The sequence below is a fragment of the Triturus cristatus genome, chromosome 1_2 (genome assembly GCF_964204655.1).
Source record: "Triturus cristatus chromosome 1_2, aTriCri1.1, whole genome shotgun sequence".
In the NCBI taxonomy this organism is placed as follows: Eukaryota; Metazoa; Chordata; class Amphibia; order Caudata; family Salamandridae; genus Triturus; species Triturus cristatus.
In genome coordinates, this window is record NC_140580.1 from 205,220,619 (window position 1) to 205,246,987 (window position 26,369).

At 47.9% G+C, this 26,369-nt stretch overlaps 1 protein-coding gene across 1 annotated transcript in view; it reads left to right on the forward strand.

Moving 5' to 3' along the window:
- LOC146867050 (cadherin-23-like) overlaps nt 1–26,369 on the forward strand; it is a 571,698-nt gene that overhangs the window by 439,352 nt on the left and 105,977 nt on the right. Inside the window, exon 8 of the mRNA XM_085619648.1 lies at nt 14,518–14,590. Coding sequence (XP_085475774.1) covers nt 14,518–14,590 — 73 coding nt within the window. The remainder of the gene's footprint in view (nt 1–14,517; nt 14,591–26,369) is intronic.

Here is a 26,369-nt window from a genome sequence, read left to right on the forward strand (position 1 = left end):
GCTATCAAATTCACTAATCCGGGGCCACTTTTATTTTCCTGCCCGGGCCTATTTTCTGTCCCAGCTAGACCCTGCTGTTGACCTGTAAATTATATTAAACTACTCACTGATTGCTGACCTATACATTAATATGTTCTCATGCACAGATGCACAGGCCTCTGCATTGCTTTTTGGCATTTTATGAAAACCTAATTGGTCCTGACAAGGCCTCGAGGACAAATTACATCATTGGAACATTGCATACCAATCTCCAACATATGATCTGGTGAGGCTGATGCATTATTACATTACATTGGCCCGGAGGTGGAATGTAAGGATTATTTTCTATAACCTATTGCCGTTTATTCAGAGAGGCTTTCCCTCATTCCCTCGACCCACCCAAACTCATTCATTAGTTCGTAGAAGTGATGGGAGCGCCCCCTGCAAGGGCTGTTGTGAAGAGTCTAAATACATATGCCATGTGCCCTTTGAAGGGCGCCATCAGTTCAGTCTGAAGACCGGACATGAAAAGGTCAGCGGCTTATGGCTCGGGTTTTCACGCTTCTGATTTTTAAGTAGCTGTCACTCTCTATGGAAGAGATTTTCTCATAGATTGGCAAACGGACGCAGTGGTCTGAAATGACACAACGCGGAGAGAGCACGGGAAATCTCTGGCCATTTAGCGGTAGTTTTGTTCTCGTCTATGTTGGATGGCTTTTAATAAAGAAATCAAGCTCGCTTTGCAGATTTCCCATTAGGGCGCAGGACGTGCTTTTGTTTTTTACGATGCAAGCCGCTGAATCAGAACTAATAGCAAGTGTAATGCCGTCAGCCTTGAAAATATCACCGCTAATAAGTTTCAGCGGCCACTGACATTAAAACACACGGCGTCGCAGAGCTCAAGCGCGCGCGCCAGGACAGAGCCATTCACGCAGCTGGAGAGTGGGGCTTCGAGATGGCGGTGCCCTCCTGCGCGAGATTGAGCGGCTGCCCGCTGCTCTGCAAGGGAGGGCCATACTGAACTTCACTTAAAATCAGGGCTTTAAGTGGGCCGGGTCTCACCAGTTCTGAGCACCTGCAGTTTTTTAAAGAAGGCCTCGAAACGGGTCCCTATCGGGCTCTGTTTTGTGCCCTGGCACAGGCGGTCTGTTTCTTTACGGACTGCAGTGGCAGCAGTCACAATGATATGCGCCTGCTCACACTGCTCACTTCTCACTAGTGGAGAAGTTACGGCATGACCTCATGCCAGGTGAGCGTTCCCTTTAAAGAGTCATTTTCTCTCTGGATTTATTTCGCTTCTCTTTTAGAAACTCAGGAGCAGCAACATTGTCGTGGTGTCACCAGGGCTTTGAGTGGAAGCCTTTTCAATATTATATACAAGCCATAGTTGCTGCTTATTTATCTTATGCAACTAATAACCATTGACAAAGCCATTAGTCCTGACTTGTAGGTATGATATTACTTGTTGTATCATATTTCTGGATGCAATGCCAGAAACAGCAAAATACCAGTCGGGCGGCACACTATGCTATGCACAGATTTTTAGGTTACGTGTTTTAAGCCACACCCTTAATTACATTGGCCACGCCCCTTTGAGAGACCCCCCCAGTTTTTTCATCCCACTTAAAGCCCTGCTTCAAATCACGGGTTAATCAGTCTCAAAGAGATATCGGCTGCCAGCGCCTTGGTCCAGGCCTCATCTATTACGAGTGCCCCAGTGCTTGCAGGCCTTTACAGCTAATGTCACGTAGGAGAACGAACTCGAACCGATAGTTTCATTTTTTTATTTTTGCAGATTTGTATAGCGCAAACTCGACCCGAAGGTACCGGAGTGCTTTACATGAGCACCAGTTACGTTACACAAGGGCACATTCATTTTATGGTAGGCACGGGGAGATTATGGGATTTGCCCAGAATCACAGGAAGCTGAGCCCATGCAGAGGCTTGAACCTGGTTCCTCAGCTCCAAAGTTGGCAGCTCTAGCTCTAAGGCCACAACCTCTTCCCTGTTGGTTTTAGCATGCAAGTGTCAGGACAACAGTGTGAAAGCTGCCTTTATATTCTCATTCCCTTCATTAAGCCAGTCTTTACTGGTGAGAAGCGCTTACCTTCCTTAAAGACGTAGGACCAGATTTATCAGTTTGTCACCCAGCGCAGGGCAGAGCCGCAAATGCTGCGCTGCGTGAGAAGGAGAGTGCCATATTTAAAGAAATATGGCGCTCTCCTCCCCTCACCCTAAAGGCGGCCCGAAATGTGCGGCCGTGCGCCACGGACACACCTTTGCACCATAGTGTGTCTCCATGAGTCTGGTATCGGTTTTGTAATGGAAGGGTACCATTCCAGTACAAAATACCAGGCTTAGACTAACTCTAAAAATTTTCCCACTTTGTATTTGTGCTGTACAGTGCGGCACACATGGCAAGTCGGAAAATAAAGACGAAAAAAAGCATTTCTCCTTCATAGTGCCTATCTGAAATGGGCGCTATTTTCTGATGCTAAACCATGTCTATTTAAAAAAAAAAAAAAAAATAGGGCTTAGCGACAGAAACCTTGGGTGGTTGCATGGGAACAGCAATGCACTGCCCATGGTACGTCCCCTTGGTGCAAAGTAATTCAAAGCAGCGCTATGCTCTGCTTTGTATTCACTTTTAAGTGATTTACCAGAGTAAAACAGGTTTTACGCTGTAAAGTAAATAGGTGAAAAAGCATCCTTTTGTGTCTCTTTTGTGACACAAACACGGCGTCCCAGTGGTGGCAGGGATGTGTTGCTTGAGTACTTTGTTTCTTCTAGGGCATGGATTACATTGTACACTGTATTTACACATTACATTTTGTTGTTACACCCTTGGGATTCAGACCATGGTGGTGCTTTCTGGCTCGATTACAAGTTTTCTGAAAAGATCAAGGCTGGGTTTCTTCTCCAAACCCCACTACAACACCTGTGTGGTTTGGTCACTGCATGGTCTTCAACAATAAGTGATCAGGTGAGTTTATTATTGGTCTTTGGAGCTGCATGAGAGGGGTTCAAAGCCCTTGCAGTAGCTATGTGTTGCTTCATTCCTACCACATGGTGAGTGGCTGGGGTACTATGGGATGCAATGAGACAGACCAGTTTTCTTGATCTGTCTTTGTCATGTGCACACTCATGTCCGAGGCCCTTGGTGCAAGCAGAGGTGCAGCCACTGCTGGGACCACCTTGTATATGACATGTATAGGAAGCAGAGAGAATTGGGTGAGGAATGATACCCTCTGGGGCCTATTTGGTAAAATTACTGCACCCAGTGTGCTAGTGGTCAACAACATTATTCATGTAAGGTTGTTTTCATTCTGAATCTGCTGTTGGCTGACTAACACAGGGGAGAGTGTTCCAGTTAGAGGAGGTGCGTTGAGCTTGGTCCTTCTTAGAGGATGATGAAAGGAGGGATAGGAGCAAGTCTAGGAGCTCTGTCCCTGCCTCTGTGGCTCTTGAAGATAACTGCCGGACTGTGGGTTCAGACGTGAAGCCCCTTGTGGATGAAGCAGTGGATAAGGCCCTGGTGGTGGCTAAGGCAAAAAGGATGGAGAGGCTCAACAGGTGTGTACTACACAGGTTCATGATTTGGACTCTTCTTCTTGTAGTCCTGGGATGCTGAAGCATTTCAAATAATTGTAAATATATATTTTCCCAGGTGGGAGCCAGAGGCCATCCTTGACCACCTAAGAGAAAATCTGGATGCTTTTCCTAGGAAGCTGCAGGAGGTCTAATCCAGTGCTTTTCTCCAGCAGTTTACAAGGTGTTGAGTTTTGTACTGCCTTTATATGACAAGATTAATGCTCTGACCCTTTGTGAATGGCTGGATTTGGATCATCTGTCTGTTCCTAGTCTCATGCTGATCATGCGAGGCAGTGTGTCACACTCTTTCCAGAATAGACGTAGGCAGTCTATCCTAACAGGTTGGCAGTTAGTGAATCCAGATGGCTCCATATCTTCAGATGCTGAGGATAAGGGCTTTGACGCTATCTTGAAAAGACATATCCAGGTAATACATTGGTGCTGAGAACTGGTAGGTTTACAGCCACTCAGACCTTGGACAAGAACTTAACTATTTTGGCAGAAGGTATGCTAGACAGTGAAGGTGCTTTGGATTACAGGAGCAGATTAACTAGCAGGTCTGCTGCATGCTTTCTGAGTTGTTTTGTAGTTCTTCTTTGGTGGCCTACAGGCAAATATGCATGACTGGAGGAGGATGACACAGAAACAAAGGCTCTTTACTTGGGCATAACGTAGTTTGGTACTCACCTGGAGCCAATAATGAGAAAGACATTTAATGATCAGAACCCTGTCCTGCCCTTCTATGCACCACGTTACCAGGAGTACAGTAAAGTTTCTTACCAGTCTTGTAAGCATTTCTGGAGGACCAATTATTAATGGAGGAAGTAATTTCATCCTCTATGCTCAAGGAGAAAGTCTGGTCCCAATACAACTTCAACATCTCAGAAGCAGCAGTCATCCTGATAGCTGGGTAGCAATGGAGTTCCCATACCTTGCAAGAGAATGAATGTGATAATTTGTTTTTGTGGGGGAAGATGAGGCATCTGACACGTGAGTTCTTGATATTGTCAAGAGCAGTTAGGTTTTTGACTTTGAATCCAGGCTTCCACACTCAAGGTTTCTTACTACTTCTGTGACAAGATGCAAGGTCAATGCAGTAGCCTTTAGAGACAGTATCAAGACTTAAAACAGCGTTCATTACTATGCTTCGGTGAAAACAAAAGCCAGGAGTCTATTCTGTCCTGTTTCTTGTGGAGAAGGTCTTTGGGGAGGTCCACTGAAGTCTAGCCTAAAAGAGTGTTGTTAGACCTGGCATCTTTTAGCGTGGTTTGCCCTCATCTTTTGCTTTCTGACCTGTTTTTTACTTCGTTTTTGCAGGCTTTAGTACTCTGAGCACTTTACCACTGCTGACCAGTGCTAAAGTGCATGTGCTCTGTATCTAAAATGTGATGACTATTGGTTTATCCATAATTGGCATATTTGGTTTACTTAGAAGTCCCTAGTAAAGTGTGCTGCCTTTGCCTAAGGCCAATAAATCAAATGATACTAGTGAGCGGCTTGCAGCACTGTTTGTGCCACCAACCCAAGTAGCCCTTTAACCATATGCCAGGCCTGCCACTGCAGAGCCTGTGTGGGCTGTATTAAACTGCCATTTTGACCTGGAAAGTTCACCTACTTGCCAGGCCCAAACCTCCCATTTTATTACATAGAGTTCACCCCTGGGGTAGGCCCTGGACAGACCACGGTCTGGGTGCAGTGTTCTTTTAAAGGTAAGACTTCTACTTTTAAGTTTTACATATCCTGGTAGTGAAATACTCCTAAATTCGTATTTCAGTACTGCAAGGCCTATCTCTCCCTTGGGGTAACATTGGGCCTGCCTTGTAACCTTTGACAAGTTTAACTTTCAATTGGGAAAATATAGGAAAAGTAAGTTTGGTGTCTCTGGACTCCCCCCCCCCTCCCCTTCCCCCTGTGAGTCTGGAGCCAAGGCAAGGAAGGGCAGAGTCTAGTGTACTGCAAAGGCCTTTCTTTAAAGTCTCCCTTCTTCAAAGGCTAAAATGGTACTGGACCTCTGACACCATGTACTCAGTTCACTTTTGGGACCTGAGGAGACTCTGCCAGGAAGAGGAGATGTGATGCAGGAGTAACTGACACCCTGCTAATTGTTTTGCTGTGTTGGGAAGCTGCCGGCTGATGACTGTGCTGTCAGAAGGCCTACCAGTTTGCTACTTGCTTTGCTGTGTTGGCCTGTTACCTCTTGCCTGGGCAGTGAGAAAGACTGAACCTTATCTCTACAACCTCTAGAAGAAACTTAAATAACTCCAAGGGCTTGTTGTCTTGCTTCCTGTTCACACATTCTCAGGGCCATCAAAGACTTAACTTTCATCTACACAGCTGCTGGACTTTGCCATCCATGAGTCCGGCAGCTGAGCCCTGCAAAGATTGGCACTTGACACTTCAAAGGCAGTGACTCCTACCCGGACTGCCAAATGAGCTTGGCGCTCTGTGCACCAAGAACAGCACCTGCCTTGATCTGCAGTTGAGCAGTTGCTGGTGGCACTGGGGATTCCAGAAGCTGTGTCTCATTTCGAGTGCCGGTGGAGCCCGGATGAAGAAACAGTGCGTCGCTCATGATTGCTGCATTCCTCTCCCTAAGCATTGCAGAGAAACACCTACACCAGCAGAGTGCGGATCAAGAGCAGCACGTTGCACCCGAGTCCCACCTTCCTTTCCACATGGGTCCCTGAACCAGAGGTCGACGATCTTGCCAGTGAAAGTTACTATGTGCACCTGGGACAGGTAAGGTTCCGATAGCCGTCCTACGCGCTATTGTGGGCACCTGAAATCCCTTAATTGCACCAGTCCCGAGAGACCTGCTGAGTTCCTCAGTTCTGGTGCCTGTTGGATCCCTTTGCATGCATGCAGGAGCTTTGATGAGACATATCTATCAATCCCTCAATCCCACCCCCAAGGGATCTGTGCGAGTGCAACCTATTAATTAGGTTTGATTTCAACACTGTGGTTATCGTTATACTTTTTGCTAAGTGCGTATCTTGAGATTCCTAAATAGCATGTTTGTCGTTTTGGTCTTGTTTTAAAGAGTAAAGGAAATACTATTTTTCGAACTCTGTGTGGAGTCTTTGTGTGGTGTTTTCCCTATATACTGTGGGTTGTGTTGCACAAATACTTTACACATAGCCTTTTAGTTTAGCCTGACTGCTTTGTGCCAAGCTAACAGAGGGTTAGCACAGGTAAACCTTTAGGGAGTGCTTCACTTACCCTGACTTTTGTTGTGGTTCCTGCCTGGGTGTATACCTCAGCTTACCAGGAACCCTAGTTCTAACAGGTGTCAATTAGTGAGACAGAACAAGTCACTTCAATATGGGGTGTCAGCAGATGATTATTCCTCTTTTCCACCTAAAAGAATATTTGGCAACTCTGGTCATCTAGGATGCACATAATTACATCCTGGACCAGGTAAATATCCAAAACGTACTATCTTTTGTAGTATATAGCCACCACTTCCTGTTCTTATTCTATCTTTTGCTCTCAAGTCACCACCTAGCATCTTTACCATCTTTACTACTGACTAACTTGGCCTGACAACTTTTGCATCTCAACCTGGATCACTTTGTGATCCCTTTTGCTAAGAAGAATAAAGTGATGCTGAGCAAGTGGAGAATTTAAGACATGGTTCAGGCACACAACTTCCTAATCAAGTTGAAGGAGATAAGTAGTGTTTGGAGCACGATGTGGACTTCATCGGATGTTGTTGTGCCTAGATCTTGGGATTGTGGTGGTTCTGGTCCACTCAGTGTGGGTCTCCAGTGACATGTTTTCAGCGTTCTGAGTCAGGAGGCGCCTACTTTCTATTCATGGTTGATGCTCCCGGGAGGCATTTTGGCAGACCTGACTGTGGTTTCTTAGACAAGTTATTCATGGTTTTAGTTGTTTAACCTATGCTATCAGCATGGGGTCTAGCGTCTCGGGATCACTCAAAATAGTCATAAAGTTATAGCCACAATGATATGGCGGGTGTAAGGGCACCCAAGACCGCAATGTGAATTGCAGGACTTCTGAGGTTCTTTTGATATAGATTACATAGTGTGGAGGACAAGAGACAAAAGTTCCCTTTGTAGCGTAGGGAAACCCCTGCCTGTTTCTTGCTTCAACAAAACTGTTACCCACACCCTGTTACATGGTGGCTAAGTTAAGTCTAAGCTAAGTATGTCTTTATTTTGGGTTCCTTTTGACAGGTGGCTACCAACTCTACCCCACCAACACATGATGATGCAAAGGAAAGCCAATGAGTCAATGGATGGACCAGACTGAGAGAAATAAGAAAAAGCAGGAACTGCATGCTAATTGTCTGTCATTCAGGGGACACATGACAGACAAGGACTACTGGGGCCCCAACTTTGTTGGTTGAGATTGTTGCCACTGGTTTCATGTGATCTGCTCTACTATGGCTCTGCAATCTGAGCAAAGAACACTGTTTCCAAATATCGAGTGTGAGCAATCAAAGGCATCTTGGAGAGGAACTTGAGCTGAAAACTGAACAGTTAATCAACAGACACAGTAACAGATTGTCAATCCCACTTGTCTTTGGAATAATTCGGCCTTGAGCGGTTACTCTGCCTTCCGCTCCCGCATTTCCTCCCTCCTTCAGCTTTTTTGCACATGCTGACGGCTGCTATTTACTTCGTTTTTTAACAAAAAACTGCTAGTCCTTTAAAAAATATATATTTTAGTATTGCTGGTCTAGTTTTTTACTGTGTTGTGGGTACTGTTTATTTAAATTTGATTCCGATTGGTGGGGTTATTAGCTTTCTGGTTCCCCGGTCTGCCAGTGAGAGTCGCCATTTTGGGGCAGTGCGCTCTCTAGTCTTTCTGGCTGCCGGGAACATAAATATGAACGCTGTGCGGACGCAGATGCCTTGAGGGGTTGCTCTGCCTTCCGCTCCCGCATTTCCTCCCTCCTTCAGCTTTTTTGCACACGCTGACTGCTGCTATTTACTTCGTTTTTTAACAAAAAACTGCTAGTCCTTTTAAAAAAATATATTTTGGTATTGCTGATCTAGTTTTTTTACTGTGTTGTGTGTACTGTTTATTTGAATTTGAGTCCGATTGGTGGGGTTATTCGCTCCTTGGTTCCCTGGTCTGCCAGTGAGAGTCGTCATTGTGGGGCAGTGCGCTCTCTAGTCATTCTGGCTGCCGGGAACAAAAAAATGCACGCTGGGCGGACACGCCACTGGTGCGCCGCGCCTAAGGCAAGCCCGTCTGCACACATCAGCGTCCCGGAAGGGGCCAGGGCCAGTTATGCTGCCCGTCGGGCTATTGCCTCTATGGACAGGCTGTGCTACACCAGTGAGTTATTACGGTCACTTTGTCCCATAACGTGCCCCTTCCATTGCAAGTTGGACTTGCCCACTGGTCATGACACCATATGCTCGTTGTGCGGCTTTAGGCTGCACGCGGACCCTTTGATCTCGGGTCAAATCAGCACCTCTTCTAGTAGGCCCACAAGGGCTCCCCCTATTCTGGCGGCATTCATCAATGCACGATCTCTCAGGAAACATTATCTGGATGTTTTTGACCTTCTTATAGATAAACCAGTGGACCTTTTGTTCATTACAGAGACTTGGCTGGATGGTACATCCGATCCTATTGTCTCCCTGGCCACTCCCGAGGGCTATAAGATTTCAAGAGCAGACCGCCCAAAGGGGAGTGGGGGTGGAGTGGCTATCATGTACAAGGATAAGTGGGAACGCCATAGGGGAGATACTAGCTCTTGGGGCGATTGTGAAGCCCTGGATTTCAGTATCTGCTTTTCTACCCATTTTACGTTGGGAGGCTCTTTGATTTACAGGACCCTAGTTCTGTCGGGGCCTTTCTTAAATCATGGGGTGACGCTGTGGTCTCTCGGCACTTCGCTTCTCCCAATACATTGTTTTAGTTGACTTGAACATCCATCTCGACCAGGCAGACTCTAGAGACTCACTTGATTTTTTTGACATCTTACAGCTTGCTCAACTCTCTCAATGGGTTAGCCTCCCCACACACCAAGGGGGTCATATCCTCTACCCAATTTGCTCCAACTTCCCTATCCTGGTGGAAGATCCCCTCCCGGTTTCATGGTCTGATCACTGTCTTATCTATTTCTCTTGGGCGGTAGTCATGGCTGATTTGCCAGGCCACTGCTATCGTAAACCAGCCTTCAGCAAAATTGAGCCGCCCAAGTTCTCCCTGGCCTTGGCGGCCTCTAGACCCACTCTCCCTCGGGATCTTGATGGGAGTCTTGCAGGGTTTTCTAATTGGGTTTCTAACACCATGGATATGCTATCTACGCCCATTTCCTCTAGGATTTCCAGGGAGTCACCCTCTAAACCCTGGTTCACACCCTAATTGACTGCTCTTAAGCATGAGTGCAAAAAACTTGAGCGTGCCTGGCGCCTTAGTGAGTACTGCCCCTTGGCCAAGTATAATCTTAGGCTCAAACAAAAAATCTACTATGTTGCGCTAGCCTAGGCCAAGAAGCAATATTATTCGGCCCGCAATGAGCAGGCTCAAAATAATTCCAAAGAAATTTTCGCCATAGTTCAGAGCTTTTCATACCCCACCGCACAGTCGAGTTCCCTTCCAGCCACAAAGGCCTGGTGCGATACTCTGTATAACTTCTTCATGGATAAAATCCGCACTCTTCAGGCAGCTTTTACTCCCTGTCTCAGGGCTTCATCAGACCCCATGCTCTACGCTGCTACGCCCACTAATCCTAGGCACTCCCTGCATGTGCTTTCTCCAGTGGATTTGCCCAGCACTCTCAGAATTCTGAAGGGCTTGAAATCAGGCTGGCCCTCTGATCCCTGTGCGGCCAGATTGTTGGCAGCAGCTGCTGAAATCATTAATTGTGAAGTGAACTTCATCATTAATACCTCCCTTCTTGAGGCACATGTGCCGGAGGGCTGAAAGCAGGCTAAAATCCTCCCTCTTTTAAAAAAAGCCTTCCCTTGACCCCCAGATTCCAGGGAATTATCACCCCATTTCCCTTTTGCCCAGTTTAGCCAAAGTGTGCGAAAAGGTGGTGACCAGACAACTTACTGAGTTTGTCGAAGGGTTGCACCTCTTGCACCCAGCCCAGTCAGGGTTTCGGACCTCCCATAGTACTGAGTCAGCGTTGGTTGAGGTCTCCGAAGCCATTTGGGAGTGACTGGACGCCGGCTGGAGAGCAGCTCTTGTTATACGGTGCCACACTCACTGCTGCTTTCTCATCTCGCTGAGATTGGTGTCTCAGGCTCTGCCTGGGGCTGACTTAGGTCCCTCTTGGAAGGGTGGGTGCAACAGGTCTGGCTGCCGCCGGCCTTTTCAGCCCCTCAGTCGGTTTCCACAGGGGTCCCGCATGGGTCCTCCCTTAGCCCACTTCTCTTTAACATCTACGTTACTCCTCTGGTCTATTTGGCCGAGGACTTGGGGGCTAAGGTCATTGCCTATGCTGATGACACCCTACTCCTTTTTACATGGGGAAAGGATGCGGACTCCGTATCTTCGGCTCAGTACTGCTTGTCTTCTGTCTTAAGTGCAATGAAGACAAGTTGGAGGTTCTCCTTCACGGTTATTTCCCCCCCCTCACCCCCCCCCCACCCCCAGTTTCAGAGACACGCTCTGGCCTCCAGGGTTCCCTTTACCGACATCTAAAGGGAATTCCGCCAAGAACTTGGGAGTGTGGTTCAAGGAAAATCTACCCTTCTCTACTCAGGTTAAGAAGCTTGCAGGCATTTACTTTGGACTTCTGAAAACCTTAAGGAAATTTCTTCCTCTTCTTCCTAGGTCCGCTAAAGAAACAGTCATTCGTGCTCTGATCCTTTCTCGACTAGACTATGCCATTGCGCTGTATGTGGACATCCCAAGATACCTACTGAATAAGCTTCAGGTTGTCCAAAATGTCGCAGCTAGGCTTCTCCTTGAAATACCCACTAGGAGTAGTGCGTGACATCACCTGCACTCATTACATTGGCTTCCCGTGGCTGAACGGGTTAAGTTCAAATCCCTAGTCATCGCTCACCGCGCACTTTATGGCCGAGGCCCCTCCTATCTGCAGAAGCGGTTCTCCTATGTCCCTCTGAGACAACTGCGCTCATCAGCACATCTTCTAGCACAAGTTCCCCGCTTCATTCGTCACAGGCTGGGCAGTGGCTCGCTTGCAGCGAAAGCTGCTCAGGCATGGAATGCCCTTCCTTTTGCGCTTCGCAATACCCAAGACCCAAGACCCAAGACCCCTTGGCCTTTAAGAAAAAACTAAAAACCTATCTTTTTGTCTAGTGTTAGTCTGCTGATCCCTCCTGGTTCGCTCCGGGACACTCTTCAGAGTCGCTGCGCATGTTTCAAAATTAAATAACATAACATACTTTAATCACACAGCATAAGCTAACAACAAACAGTGCAGTTAGAGAAATTAGACACATGGCTGTAATTCTGTTTGTGATCTTTCTTGAGGATCTACAACCTTGAGTACACCCCCCCTGCTGACAGAGATCACTGGCATCAATGATCTCTAACAGATATTTTGAGATTGCACTGATTAGGGACATGAGCAGTATTTTCAAATGACTCCTAAAGTGTAGATGTGCACAACAGTTCATTTCACATTCACCACTTTCTTGATATTCATTCAAAGTCTTACGTTCATTCTGCAGACCTTAGTCTGTGACTCAGTCTTTTTGTTCTCTCACAGCTGAAGTATTTGAAAAAAAAATCAGCCATGTGGCTCCTACAGCAGCTCTCTTTTTCAAGAGTTGTGGCTTCCTTAGGCCAGCTGCAGATGGGACACTAGCAGGGCAGATATGGCCTCTGGGCAATTTGTACCTACAGGCGATCAGCAGTTTCATACTGCTGGCAGATCCAGGGTCCCAATTTGGCACTGATGAAGCATTTGAACTCTAACATTGGCAGCAGCAACACCAGCTTCTCAGTCATGTTGGATTTCCGATCACACACGATGCTTGATATTTGAAGATGTTATGATGCAATTCACCAGCAGAACCGTCAGCTGGACCTATTGAACATATGGGCAGCTCCTGGATTCACTCCCTTGCTGTTGCTCGCTCTGTGGCTATTCCCCATGTCAGAAACATTCTGGGCTACTCCTCATGGACAGATTATACTCCTACAAGGCCAAGCGCACACCTTCTCTCTCCTAGCAGACGGGTAGGCTTCTAGGCTATTCATAAACCCTCAGCTCCTCCAGCAGAAAATGCAGACTTCAAGGGATGCCTCACCCCACTTCTGGGAGACTGACTGTCATGCAGACACCGGCCCTTGTCACACAACACACCATTGGGTACTTCTCAAATCACCTTCCTTGCTCATAAAAAATTTGGAACTAGAAATAAGTGGGGTCCCACTTTTATACATATTTTTCAGAAAAGGGATGTGGATCCACAGTTTACGGTTTCAGAACCAGTTTGCGTTGGTTGGTTTTCAGATGTCATTTTCTGGCTTTTCCTCTGACACGGCCTTTCTAAAAGTGATGATTCTCACAGCAAGTAGGAATGTTGTTGGCTACAAGTAAAACTATCAATAATAAGTGTATCATAAAGTGTGAGATCTATGTATCTGACTGTCAATAACATTCCTGAAGCAGTAATCAGGGACAGAAAAAGGAGAGCCCTGCTTATAAAGTTCCACACATTGAACAACAAAAACCGCAGTCCACCCTCACCCCTACCAAATGGCAGTGCCTAGGAAAAAATAATCAGCAGCCTTTTGCTGACAAGGTCCTTATTGAATTTTCAGGGAATCCTTGTCTCCATTCTCTTTCACTTCAGTAACAGGAATTCAGAAAATACACTTACACTGTTTGGGGAAGCTGTATCTCCTGTCCATTGTTTGCCATGCTAAACCAAGGGCCATCCAAAACGGAACCCATTGGACCCAGGACTCAGAATCTCATGACACACAGAGTCCTAACACCATACGTGTGCTGCACATTCACTGCATACAGACACACACACACATACACACATCACACACACAGAATGTCAGTGCAAGGTTCTAAGGTTAACATTACAGCTGAACTTTATATGAGAGGGTCAGTAGAATGCCCACTCTCTGACACAAAGAAAAAAAGTCTGGTTACACTAAGGGTTTACAAAAAACTCAGTACGCTACCACCAAAACATTGTGATTCACCCAAGGCTTTGACAAAAGTGCTATACCTGCTATGTGGATACGCTTTGTGAGCCCCTCAAAGCCCCAGAGCAAGTTTCTGGACCTTGCATTTCAAGGGACAGACCTAGGCCACTGTGCACATGCTAGGTTAGCACGATGCCAGGGCCAACACAAACATAAGCATACCAGTTTTTCAAACATTTGGACACACAAGGAAGCGCTATGTGCCTATTCACCATGCAGCAGACAGCCGCGTTCCAACACAGTGCCAGAGCTGACTCTTGGAATGCATACACTATTTACAACCTTAGTGTAAAAATGGGGTAGAAACATCCAGCCAATGTGTCAAAATGAATCTGCCAAAATCCAGGGACCGAAGCAAGAGTAACTGAGAAACACTTCTGTGCTCCAGGGTTGGGGTATTGACAATGAACTCTCCTTTTGCATATTGGGGACAAGAAACCTGTAAGTCCTAAACCTGTCTGCTTCAGTTAAATGTGACCTCTTTCACCATTACACAGTGGGAGGTCCCAACCCAAAATCTCGTCATTTTTCGTCTTCAGATTGAGGACAACCTGGAATATACAAACAGAAAATGTAGCTTGACCCGGACGATCACCACAAAGGGCAAACTGAATGCAATTTTATTTTTCAGAGGACTGTTTGAGTTTGTGTGTTTTGTCCCTCACAGTGGGTCCTCAAGTTCACATGTGAAAGTATTATGTATGATTGCTTCATTCATTTCCTGTAACTGAAGACCACAGCGATTGCAATATATGCAAATTCAATGTACAAATGCTATTATCAGTTTTACTCACCTTTTTTCTTTACTCCTCACTATAGGATGAAAATGATAACCCTCCAACTTTCAGCAGGCCGTCCTACATCATCACAATCATTGAAGACATCATGGCAGGTGCAGTGATCATTTTTCATCATGATTGCTTTGCTTTCATTCTCTTTCCACACAAGCATGCGGCAGCTGTTGGCGCCACTGTTTTGGCATTTCCATTGTGGTATGGCAGTAACACCAACACACAAATAGAAATCTAAGATGTCTCTGGGTTGGCCCTTTCGCCATTTTACATTTGGCCCTAACCCTCTAAATGGAGCATGTAGTTCGCTTTTTACACTCTGGCTGCTCTCCGCCGCCCTCTCTTTCTACGCGTTCAGACTGGAGGAGAGCTTTTTTGGGAAGAACATGGTGGGATCTTCTGCTACCACGCTACCTCCTCCATTAAAAAATGAATGGGGATTCACAGAGGGGATCGGGCAGCTGTGTGATCTTGAGAATCCAAGGTACATGTTGCTCCATTTAGTTTCCCTTCTGAACTATCTCTTTCTCCCTGGTAGCTGTACTGACACTTGTCACAAAAGATGTAACCATGGATGGTTAGCAACCAGTGAGAATGGTGTACAAAGGTAGGATTATGCGCAATATACAATTTAGGATGCTAACCTTCTGAATGTGGACTTCATTTTTCCATATCACTGGAAGCCAAAGTGAGAAAAACACCCTCAATTTGCAATTATTGACAATCTTTAAAATCTACGTGATTGCACCGTGTTGTGGTTTCTCAACTTACCAATGTCATTCCATTGAAAAGAAACAAGTGCAGTTTTCAAGTGGAGGCTAACATACTAACGTAGCAGCTATGCAAAACCACTGGCAATAAAGTTGTGGCCTTAACAGGAAGGTGTGATAGGGGTGGCAGTCACTGTTGTGATGAATAGAGTTAAGACCCCGGCGTATGAACATTAAAGGGTATCTCTATTGACATACACCAGAACAAATATAGACCTATGTCCTTTGGCATTTGGCATAGCAATTAGCAAAAAGGTAGCGGTGAGTGTCACAGCAAGAAAAAAAGGGGTGAGCTCCGATAGAACATTCATTGGAATTATTTGGTGACCAGTTGCAAGATCAGCAAGTAATCCTGACTAGGTATGTAGAGTAAAGTTGGACTCCATATATCGTCCATTTCACAGGACGTGGCAGGGGATTACTGTGAATACGATTTATTGTACCTGTCATTTCTTTCCTGAAACAAAACTTTGTGTTGTGTCGCTTAATTCTTCCAGATTTTCACCTAAAGTAACCATAGACATTCACAAAAAGAAAGGGCTGAGGAAGTTCCAGGCTGTTTCTTTCAGTCCCATCTTAACCTTGTTTGAATCTGCCCAGCCACATCCACTTCTTACTCACTGCTTTCAACATCGGGTCTCGCTCCATCACTGTCCTTTCCAGTTTCCATGCCTAGCAGAACATCTCATATTAAGTTGTTTTAAAAAAAACTCCAATTGCGTACTGCAGTTTCTGTTTGGTCATAAATACCTTTGCTTAACATCCGAAACATGCTGTACTTTTGATGTTAATCACTCCCAACCTCATTGGCTCAAAATAACTTAGATGAAGTTAGATTCAGAGTATTGCATTATCATGGCTACTTCAAGACCAACAGTCAAGCTGTCCACCCCTTCGTAAAATGAACTCATCAGTGCAGCCTTGTGGCCTATTCCATGACTAGTGCTTTTTAATTCTAGCCTACAGGCAGCTTTACCTCTCTTTTGTGGAAGACCTATTGTATACAATACATTAAATAGAGTGGGCTCTGGGTCAGAGCCTTATTCATGATTGGATGGCTTTCTTGTCTATCTCAGGTCCCCGCTCCTTCGTTGATGGTTGTCCTCCCAGTGCTCCTCTTTATCCTGCCCCTAAAGCACAGCTTCTTTACAGTCCTTTTGATTGGCTTACTTGTATCCTTCCACTGTTGACACTATATTTTTATTTTCTCTTTAGCACTCCTTAAGAGGGCATGGCCTTTCCTGAAGGTCTCCCCTCAACTCCATCCCTCTGAATTGTTTTCCTACTAACCTCCATTCATCCGTTGTTCTCTTCCCCTCCGCTTCTGGCTTTATTTTTATTTTTCTTCTTTTATTGTATATATTCTTTGTGAGAGTCACCCACTCCCTGTAGCCAAATGGCCCCTCCCACTTTTTCTTTTTCTTTGCAAGGGCCGGGTATCTGCACACTGTGGCCGGGGTACTTGTTTCTTGTCCCTGCTTCCACAGTTCTCCCTCGCCTCTTAATTTTATATTTATTTATCTATTTCTCTGTAAGGGCCTGTCAGCTACACCTTATTACCCTGCTACTAGCTCCTTGATTTTGCCCTCCAGAATTTACCTTGAAAATAGCTATCAGCCGTCTTCGAATGGTAAATTTATCTTACAAGGGAAAACACAAAATGCAGTGCATTATGACATGTTTGTTCATGACATAACATCTCATCGCATGTGCGTTTTCCCCGAGATCATTTTGAAATCGTTTTACTTCCTTCCTCACTCACTTTTCACTTCCCATATCTCAAATTAAAGCACCCCAGAACTTTTTTTGAGCGGCTCATTGGCGTCATAAAACAACAGAAATCAATTCATAAATGTTTTCACTGACAAGTCAACTTCTTCATTCCACTGGTATGTGAAAACTGACTTGGAGCACTCAGTTGTGTACTTCTCTCCTGGTTGCTTATGATTTGATCAGGTGGTTTGCAAAAACTACCTGGACCCTTGAGTGGAAAGCTGCTTCTTGTCCAGCTGTGGGCCTGGCTACCTTGAGGCCTGTGGGCAGAGGACGTGTATTATGATTCTGATGGATACATCTGCCAGTGGATTCCTCACCTTGTGAATATCCCCTGCGCCAGCATTCCACGGAACTTTTCTTTCCCAGCACTCCACGTCGACGTGGGCGACGTCACAATGCATCGGCTCCGCTCGCGACTCCGTACGACGTCACCGGAGCCATAAGAAGCCCACGTCGGCGTGATGAGTTCAGTTCCCTTTTTTCCGCGCCGTCGACGCGCAACGTTTTTTTCCAGTGCTCTCTAGCTACTTTGTAGGTTAGCTGTGTTACTGTTTAAAATTCGGTAGGTCTTCGACGAGGAAGTCGGGCTTTAAGCCCTGTAGGGAATGTGGAGGTCTGATGTCCATGACTGATCCGCATCAAGACTGCTTGTGGTGCCTTTCTTCGGACCACGATGTAGAAGATTGTGCGTGCTGTAGGAGGATGAATCCTAAGACGCTGAAGGAGAGGAAGACTAAGCTTTTTATGAAGAAGATTGGTGAGGAGAAGAGAGGGAGAAAAAAAGAGAAGTCGAGGCGGGAGTCGTCGACTTCGAGGTCGTCGAAGAAGCATCACAAAAAGAGAAAGCATTCTTCTCGACGTCGGTCCTCGAAGTCCAGGAAGTCGAGGTCGACTTCGCCCCGTCGGCGTCGAAGCAAGGACTTGTCACCTTCTCCTTCTCCTTCGAAGTCTTCGAGAGGTTCTCCTTCGCCGAAGCGGGCTCCAGCTCAGTCCCCAACGCAGTCACCGGCTCCGTCTAAGGCGTCGACTCCGGTTCGAGTGGAGTCGGAGGTCTCTATGGATGAACAAGAACAGGAAGAGCCTGCTCCGGTGCCTGATGAATCTGCGGCTCCGGTGGAAGACACTGCGGAGCCGACGCCGGAGACTCCACAAAGGGATACAGGGTCTGTTCCTTATCCTCAATTCCCGGCTCCAGGTACCGATTCAACACATTTTCTGAATGCCATGTATGGTATATTTAATAGGGCGGCCTTCCCATCCGGAGCACCAACTGGTCGCGTGGGTCCGATGGCATATACCCTGGGGGTGCCGCAGCATTATGCTCAGGCCCCCTTTTTGCCCTTTATGCCGATGGCGCCTTCGTGGCAGTTTCCGGCGCCGTCTGGGGATCCGACACGACTTCGGATGGACCATCAGACTTCGGAGCCTTCTTCGACGCCGCGACCGACTCCATCGGCGCTGCGTCCGGCGCCGCCGACTCCACCTATGGCGCCGCCGACTCCGGTACCTCTGGCTCCACCGACGCCGCGTACGACGCCGGCTCCCCGGATTCGATCGAGAAGGGAGGCCCAGAGGGTTTTGGAGGAAGGAAGATATAGAGCAGAGGTGGAAGAAGGTGAAGTCGACTCTTCTTCGGATGAGTTTGAGGGAATTGAAGAAGCAAGTGGTTTGGATACAACCCCAGAGTGGGAGCATACTTCTGCTAGATCTTCTCCACCTCAGGAATTGGCGCCCTATCATGTGGTGATTAAGAAAGCCGCAGAACTGTTGGATCTGCAGCTACCCTCTGTGGAGTACAAGTCAAACTTGCTTACGGAGGTGTTGCATTCTCCGTCATCAGCTTCGGAGCCTTTGTTACCTTTCAATGAGGCCATCTTGGAGCCGGTCTTGGAGGTTTGGAAGAAACCTCTTTCATCTCCGGCGGTTTCCAGACAGGTGGCAAGAAGGTACAGGGTTGCACCAGGGGATCCTGATTTTTTGTCTCCACATCCATCTCCGGAGAGCCTAGTTGTGCAGGCTTCTTGTTCAAAACATGCTTCGGGTGCTTTCCCTCAGTCTCCAGCTGATAGGGAGTCCAAGAAAGTTGATCAAGCGGCCAAAAAGTCCTTCTCCTCAGGAAGTATGGCGTTGAAATCATCTAATGCCACATGCCTGCTGGGGCGTTATGTTCATGCCTTGATGGACTCTATTAAATCTTTGGCCCCTAAGTTGCCTGAGGGGGATAAGTCGTCCTTCTTGGAGGTTGTTGCGGACACTCTGGCAGCTGCCAGACAGGTGATCCAGTCAGGGCTGGATACGGCGGACTCGGTGGCGAGGATAATGGGGTCGTCTATAGCCGCAAGAAGGCAGGCTTGGCTCAAAATAACTTAGATGAAGTTAGATTCAGAGTATTGCATTATCATGGCTACTTCAAGACCAACAGTCAAGCTGTCCACCCCTTCGTAAAATGAACTCATCAGTGCAGCCTTGTGGCCTATTCCATGACTAGTGCTTTTTAATTCTAGCCTACAGGCAGCTTTACCTCTCTTTTGTGGAAGACCTATTGTATACAATACATTAAATAGAGTGGGCTCTGGGTCAGAGCCTTATTCATGATTGGATGGCTTTCTTGTCTATCTCAGGTCCCCGCTCCTTCGTTGATGGTTGTCCTCCCAGTGCTCCTCTTTATCCTGCCCCTAAAGCACAGCTTCTTTACAGTCCTTTTGATTGGCTTACTTGTATCCTTCCACTGTTGACACTATATTTTTATTTTCTCTTTAGCACTCCTTAAGAGGGCATGGCCTTTCCTGAAGGTCTCCCCTCAACTCCATCCCTCTGAATTGTTTTCCTACTAACCTCCATTCATCCGTTGTTCTCTTCCCCTCCGCTTCTGGCTTTATTTTTATTTTTCTTCTTTTATTGTATATATTCTTTGTGAGAGTCACCCACTCCCTGTAGCCAAATGGCCCCTCCCACTTTTTCTTTTTCTTTGCAAGGGCCGGGTATCTGCACACTGTGGCCGGGGTACTTGTTTCTTGTCCCTGCTTCCACAGTTCTCCCTCGCCTCTTAATTTTATATTTATTTATCTATTTCTCTGTAAGGGCCTGTCAGCTACACCTTATTACCCTGCTACTAGCTCCTTGATTTTGCCCTCCAGAATTTACCTTGAAAATAGCTATCAGCCGTCTTCGAATGGTAAATTTATCTTACAAGGGAAAACACAAAATGCAGTGCATTATGACATGTTTGTTCATGACATAACATCTCATCGCATGTGCGTTTTCCCCGAGATCATTTTGAAATCGTTTTACTTCCTTCCTCACTCACTTTTCACTTCCCATATCTCAAATTAAAGCACCCCAGAACTTTTTTTGAGCGGCTCATTGGCGTCATAAAACAACAGAAATCAATTCATAAATGTTTTCACTGACAAGTCAACTTCTTCATTCCACTGGTATGTGAAAACTGACTTGGAGCACTCAGTTGTGTACTTCTCTCCTGGTTGCTTATGATTTGATCAGGTGGTTTGCAAAAACTACCTGGACCCTTGAGTGGAAAGCTGCTTCTTGTCCAGCTGTGGGCCTGGCTACCTTGAGGCCTGTGGGCAGAGGACGTGTATTATGATTCTGATGGATACATCTGCCAGTGGATTCCTCACCTTGTGAATATCCCCTGCGCCAGCATTCCACGGAACTTTTCTTTCCCAGCACTCCACGTCGACGTGGGCGACGTCACAATGCATCGGCTCCGCTCGCGACTCCGTACGACGTCACCGGAGCCATAAGAAGCCCACGTCGGCGTGATGAGTTCAGTTCCCTTTTTTCCGCGCCGTCGACGCGCAACGTTTTTTTCCAGTGCTCTCTAGCTACTTTGTAGGTTAGCTGTGTTACTGTTTAAAATTCGGTAGGTCTTCGACGAGGAAGTCGGGCTTTAAGCCCTGTAGGGAATGTGGAGGTCTGATGTCCATGACTGATCCGCATCAAGACTGCTTGTGGTGCCTTTCTTCGGACCACGATGTAGAAGATTGTGCGTGCTGTAGGAGGATGAATCCTAAGACGCTGAAGGAGAGGAAGACTAAGCTTTTTATGAAGAAGATTGGTGAGGAGAAGAGAGGGAGAAAAAAAGAGAAGTCGAGGCGGGAGTCGTCGACTTCGAGGTCGTCGAAGAAGCATCACAAAAAGAGAAAGCATTCTTCTCGACGTCGGTCCTCGAAGTCCAGGAAGTCGAGGTCGACTTCGCCCCGTCGGCGTCGAAGCAAGGACTTGTCACCTTCTCCTTCTCCTTCGAAGTCTTCGAGAGGTTCTCCTTCGCCGAAGCGGGCTCCAGCTCAGTCCCCAACGCAGTCACCGGCTCCGTCTAAGGCGTCGACTCCGGTTCGAGTGGAGTCGGAGGTCTCTATGGATGAACAAGAACAGGAAGAGCCTGCTCCGGTGCCTGATGAATCTGCGGCTCCGGTGGAAGACACTGCGGAGCCGACGCCGGAGACTCCACAAAGGGATACAGGGTCTGTTCCTTATCCTCAATTCCCGGCTCCAGGTACCGATTCAACACATTTTCTGAATGCCATGTATGGTATATTTAATAGGGCGGCCTTCCCATCCGGAGCACCAACTGGTCGCGTGGGTCCGATGGCATATACCCTGGGGGTGCCGCAGCATTATGCTCAGGCCCCCTTTTTGCCCTTTATGCCGATGGCGCCTTCGTGGCAGTTTCCGGCGCCGTCTGGGGATCCGACACGACTTCGGATGGACCATCAGACTTCGGAGCCTTCTTCGACGCCGCGACCGACTCCATCGGCGCTGCGTCCGGCGCCGCCGACTCCACCTATGGCGCCGCCGACTCCGGTACCTCTGGCTCCACCGACGCCGCGTACGACGCCGGCTCCCCGGATTCGATCGAGAAGGGAGGCCCAGAGGGTTTTGGAGGAAGGAAGATATAGAGCAGAGGTGGAAGAAGGTGAAGTCGACTCTTCTTCGGATGAGTTTGAGGGAATTGAAGAAGCAAGTGGTTTGGATACAACCCCAGAGTGGGAGCATACTTCTGCTAGATCTTCTCCACCTCAGGAATTGGCGCCCTATCATGTGGTGATTAAGAAAGCCGCAGAACTGTTGGATCTGCAGCTACCCTCTGTGGAGTACAAGTCAAACTTGCTTACGGAGGTGTTGCATTCTCCGTCATCAGCTTCGGAGCCTTTGTTACCTTTCAATGAGGCCATCTTGGAGCCGGTCTTGGAGGTTTGGAAGAAACCTCTTTCATCTCCGGCGGTTTCCAGACAGGTGGCAAGAAGGTACAGGGTTGCACCAGGGGATCCTGATTTTTTGTCTCCACATCCATCTCCGGAGAGCCTAGTTGTGCAGGCTTCTTGTTCAAAACATGCTTCGGGTGCTTTCCCTCAGTCTCCAGCTGATAGGGAGTCCAAGAAAGTTGATCAAGCGGCCAAAAAGTCCTTCTCCTCAGGAAGTATGGCGTTGAAATCATCTAATGCCACATGCCTGCTGGGGCGTTATGTTCATGCCTTGATGGACTCTATTAAATCTTTGGCCCCTAAGTTGCCTGAGGGGGATAAGTCGTCCTTCTTGGAGGTTGTTGCGGACACTCTGGCAGCTGCCAGACAGGTGATCCAGTCAGGGCTGGATACGGCGGACTCGGTGGCGAGGATAATGGGGTCGTCTATAGCCGCAAGAAGGCAGGCTTGGCTCCGTTCCTCTGGATTCTCGGCGGATGTTCAGGCCACGTTGGTTGATCTGCCATTTGACGGACAGAAACTGTTTGGGGAGAAAGCAGACTCTGCCCTTCAACGATTTAAGGACAGCAGATTGACGGCAAAGTCCTCGGGTCTGCAGGCTCCTGCTAGGGGTTCAGCTTTTCGGAAGTTTAGGGGTTTCGGAAGAACATCCTTTCGCTCCTTCCGACAGCCCCAACAGCAGCAGCAGCAGCAATAACAGAATCCCCTCTATAGGTCCTATAGAGGGAAGCAAAGGGGTCGGAGAGGTTCTGGTCGCAAACCCTCTTCTTCCTCCTCCTTTTCTGCTCGCAATGAGGCTTCAGGGAAGCAGCCCTAGATCCCCCATCCCGGATCATGTAAGTCCTGTGGGGGGTCGGGTGTCCTACTTTCTACGGGGTTGGAAATCTATTACAACAGACCTTTGGGTTTTGAACCTCGTAGAGACTGGGTATGCCCTTCCCTTTCGGGAGTTTCCTCCCCCTTACCCTCCTTGCCAAGGTTATTGCTCGGAAGACCATCTGCTTCTCCTACAGAAAGAGGTTCTAGCCTTGCTTCAGAAGGGTGCAATAGAGGTGGTTCCGGAGCAGGAAAGGGGTCAGGGATGCTACTCCCGGTATTTCTTGATTCCCAAAAAGGACGGCAGATTGCGTCCGATTCTGGACCTCAGAATCTTGAACTTTTACCTGAAACAGGAGAAATTCAAGATGCTGACCCTTGCGCAGGTTCTTCAAGCGTTGCAGCAAGGAGACTGGATGGTGTCGCTCGACTTGCAGGACGCGTACTTCCATGTCCCAATCCTGAAGTCGCACAGGAAGTATCTCCGTTTTACGGTTGGGTCGCAACACTACCAGTTTGCGGTCCTCCCGTTTGGTCTTACTACCGCACCTCGAGTCTTCACAAAGGTGATGGCAGTGGTAGCTGCTCATCTCAGGAGGTCGGGGATTCCGGTTTTCCCCTACCTGGACGACTGGCTTCTGAAGGCAGAGTCCCCAGAGATGATGCAGCGTCATCTGCCGGTAACATCTCAGCTGTTATACGACTTGGGTTTCTCGATCAATGTGCCCAAATCTCACCTGGTGCCCTCTCAACGCGGCCTGTTCATAGGGGCGGTACTGGACACTACTGTGTGTCGGGCATTCCCTCCTCCTCAAAGGATTCTCGACATTCAGGAAATGGTCCCTTTATTCCACAATGGAGCGGTTGTTCCAGTTCTGAAGGTCCTTCGCCTGCTCGGTCTGTTCGCCTCCTGCATACTGTTGGTCAACCATGCACGCTGGCACATGAGGGAGCTCCAGTGGTGCCTCCGCAGGCAGTGGTATCAGCACAATAGAGATCTCAGGGAGTCGATCAGGATCTCTGGAGAAGCTGCAGCGGATCTATCTTGGTGGAGCGTGGGGGGCAATCTGTCTCAAGGAAAGCCCTTCCATCTACCTCCATCGGTGGCCACAGTGATTACAGATGCATCCACCCTAGGGTGGGGTGCTTATCTGGGGGATCTGGAGATCAAGGGTCTTTGGTCTCCAGAGGAGAGGTTGCTTCACATCAACCTTCTGGAATTGCGGGCGATTCGTTTGGCACTCAAGGCCTTCCTTCCTTCCCTTCGCGGTCAGTCTGTTCAAGTCCTGACGGACAACACTACCGCGATGTGGTATGTCAACAAGCAGGGAGGAGTGGGGTCGCGTTGTCTCTGCAGAGAGGCTCTGCGTCTCTGGTCCTGGGCTCAGGACCATCAGCTTTGTCTGGTGGCAAATCATCTGGCCGGGGTGCTGAACGTGCGTGCGGACAGTCTCAGTCGACAGTTCTCCACCGACCACGAGTGGAGGCTCCATCCGGAGGTAGTTCGTCACGTCTTTCGGACGCGGGGGACCCCTCGGGTGGACCTGTTCGCCACCCGCGAGAACGCGCACTGCCCGTCATTCTGCAGTCTCCAGTTTCCGATGCAGGGGGCGTTGGGGCACGCGTTTCAGTTGAGTTGGGGCTCACGACTCCTTTACGCGTTTCCTCCCATACCCTTGATTTCTCGGGTTCTGAGGAAGATTCGCCAAGACCGGGCCCAAGTCATTTTGGTCGCCCTGGGCTGGCCAAGAAGGGTGTGGTATACAGATCTTCTCGACCTCTCCTCGTGCCCTCCGCTCCGTCTCCCTCTGAGGGCAGACCTCCTCTCGCAGTCGGAGGGGCAGGTTCTACACCCCCACCTCCAGAGCTTACACCTTTATGCCTGGAGATTGAACGGGGCAACCTGAGTTCATTCTCTCTCCTGCCTGATGTGGTGGACGTTATTTTATCGGCCAGGCGACACTCCACCAAGTCCATTTACTCCTACAGGTGGTCCAAGTTTGTTAAATGGTGTGGAGAGAGATCCATTGACCCTTTAAAAGCTCATCTTTCTGAGGTGCTCCAGTTTGCCCTTTCCTTGGCTCAGCAGGGCTGTGCTGTGGCCACAGTCAAGGGCTATCTTTCGGCCTTATCGGCTTTTCTTTGTCTATCTGATCAACCGTCATTATTTAAATCTCCGGTTGTACTGAGGTTTATCAAGGGCCTTACGAACATGTTTCCTCCCACTCCTTTTGTAATGCCTCAGTGGGACCTTAATCTTGTTTTAACCTTTCTAACGGGGTCCCCATTTGAGCCTCTACATAGCTGTCCTTTGAGGCTGTTGTCCTTTAAGGTGGTCTTTCTTGTAGCCATAACCTCGGCAAGGAGGGTGAGTGAGCTCCAAGCTCTTAGTTCTAAACCCCCTTTTCTTACATTACATGCTGAAAGGATGGTTCTGAGGACCAGGGCTGGTTTCCTGCCAAAAGTTGTTACTCCGTTCCATTTGGGGCAGTCTGTTACTCTCCCTGTTTTTTATCCTCCTCCACATCCTTCCAAAGAGGAGGAAAGACTCCATCGCCTGGACCCGAAGAGGGCTGTGAGTTTCTATCTGGACAGGACTAAAGACTTTCGTCTTGATGATCAACTCTTCATTGGCTACGTTGGTCAGTCAAAGGGTAAAGCGGTGCACAAGCGCACGCTATCGAGATGGATCATCCTTGACATCAAGATCTGCTACGCCCTGGCTGGTAAGACTCCTCCTGAGGGCATTAGAGCTCATTCGACTAGAGCTAAGTCATCTACATCTGCTTTGGCCCGGGGTGTTCCTGTGGCAGATATTTGTAAGGCTGTGACTTGGGCCTCCCTCCATACTTTCGCAAAGCATTATTGCTTGTACTCAGAGATGAGGAGTGAGGGCCATTTCGCGCGCTCTCTCTTGCAAGACTTTCTGGTATAGGAAGGTGGACACCCTCCTCCGGGAGTCGGGACTGCTGTGGGAATCTTTTCACAAGGTGAGGAATCCACTGGCAGATGTATCCATCAGAAGAACAAGTTACTTACCTTCGGTAACGCTTTTTCTGGTGGATACAGTATCTGCCTGTGGATTCCTCACTGACCCACCCGCCTCCCTGTTGTCCACCTTTGTATACCATGAAAGAGGTCTTTTTGGAATGTTTTGACACTTTCTTGTACATTTGTAGGAAATGCTTGTTTGTTTAGCATTCCTTTTCTTTGTATGCCATGTATATGTGTTGGTATACTGTATACTGTGTATACTTGGTGTTGGTGTTGTCGTTGGTTCACCTGTTCGCCTC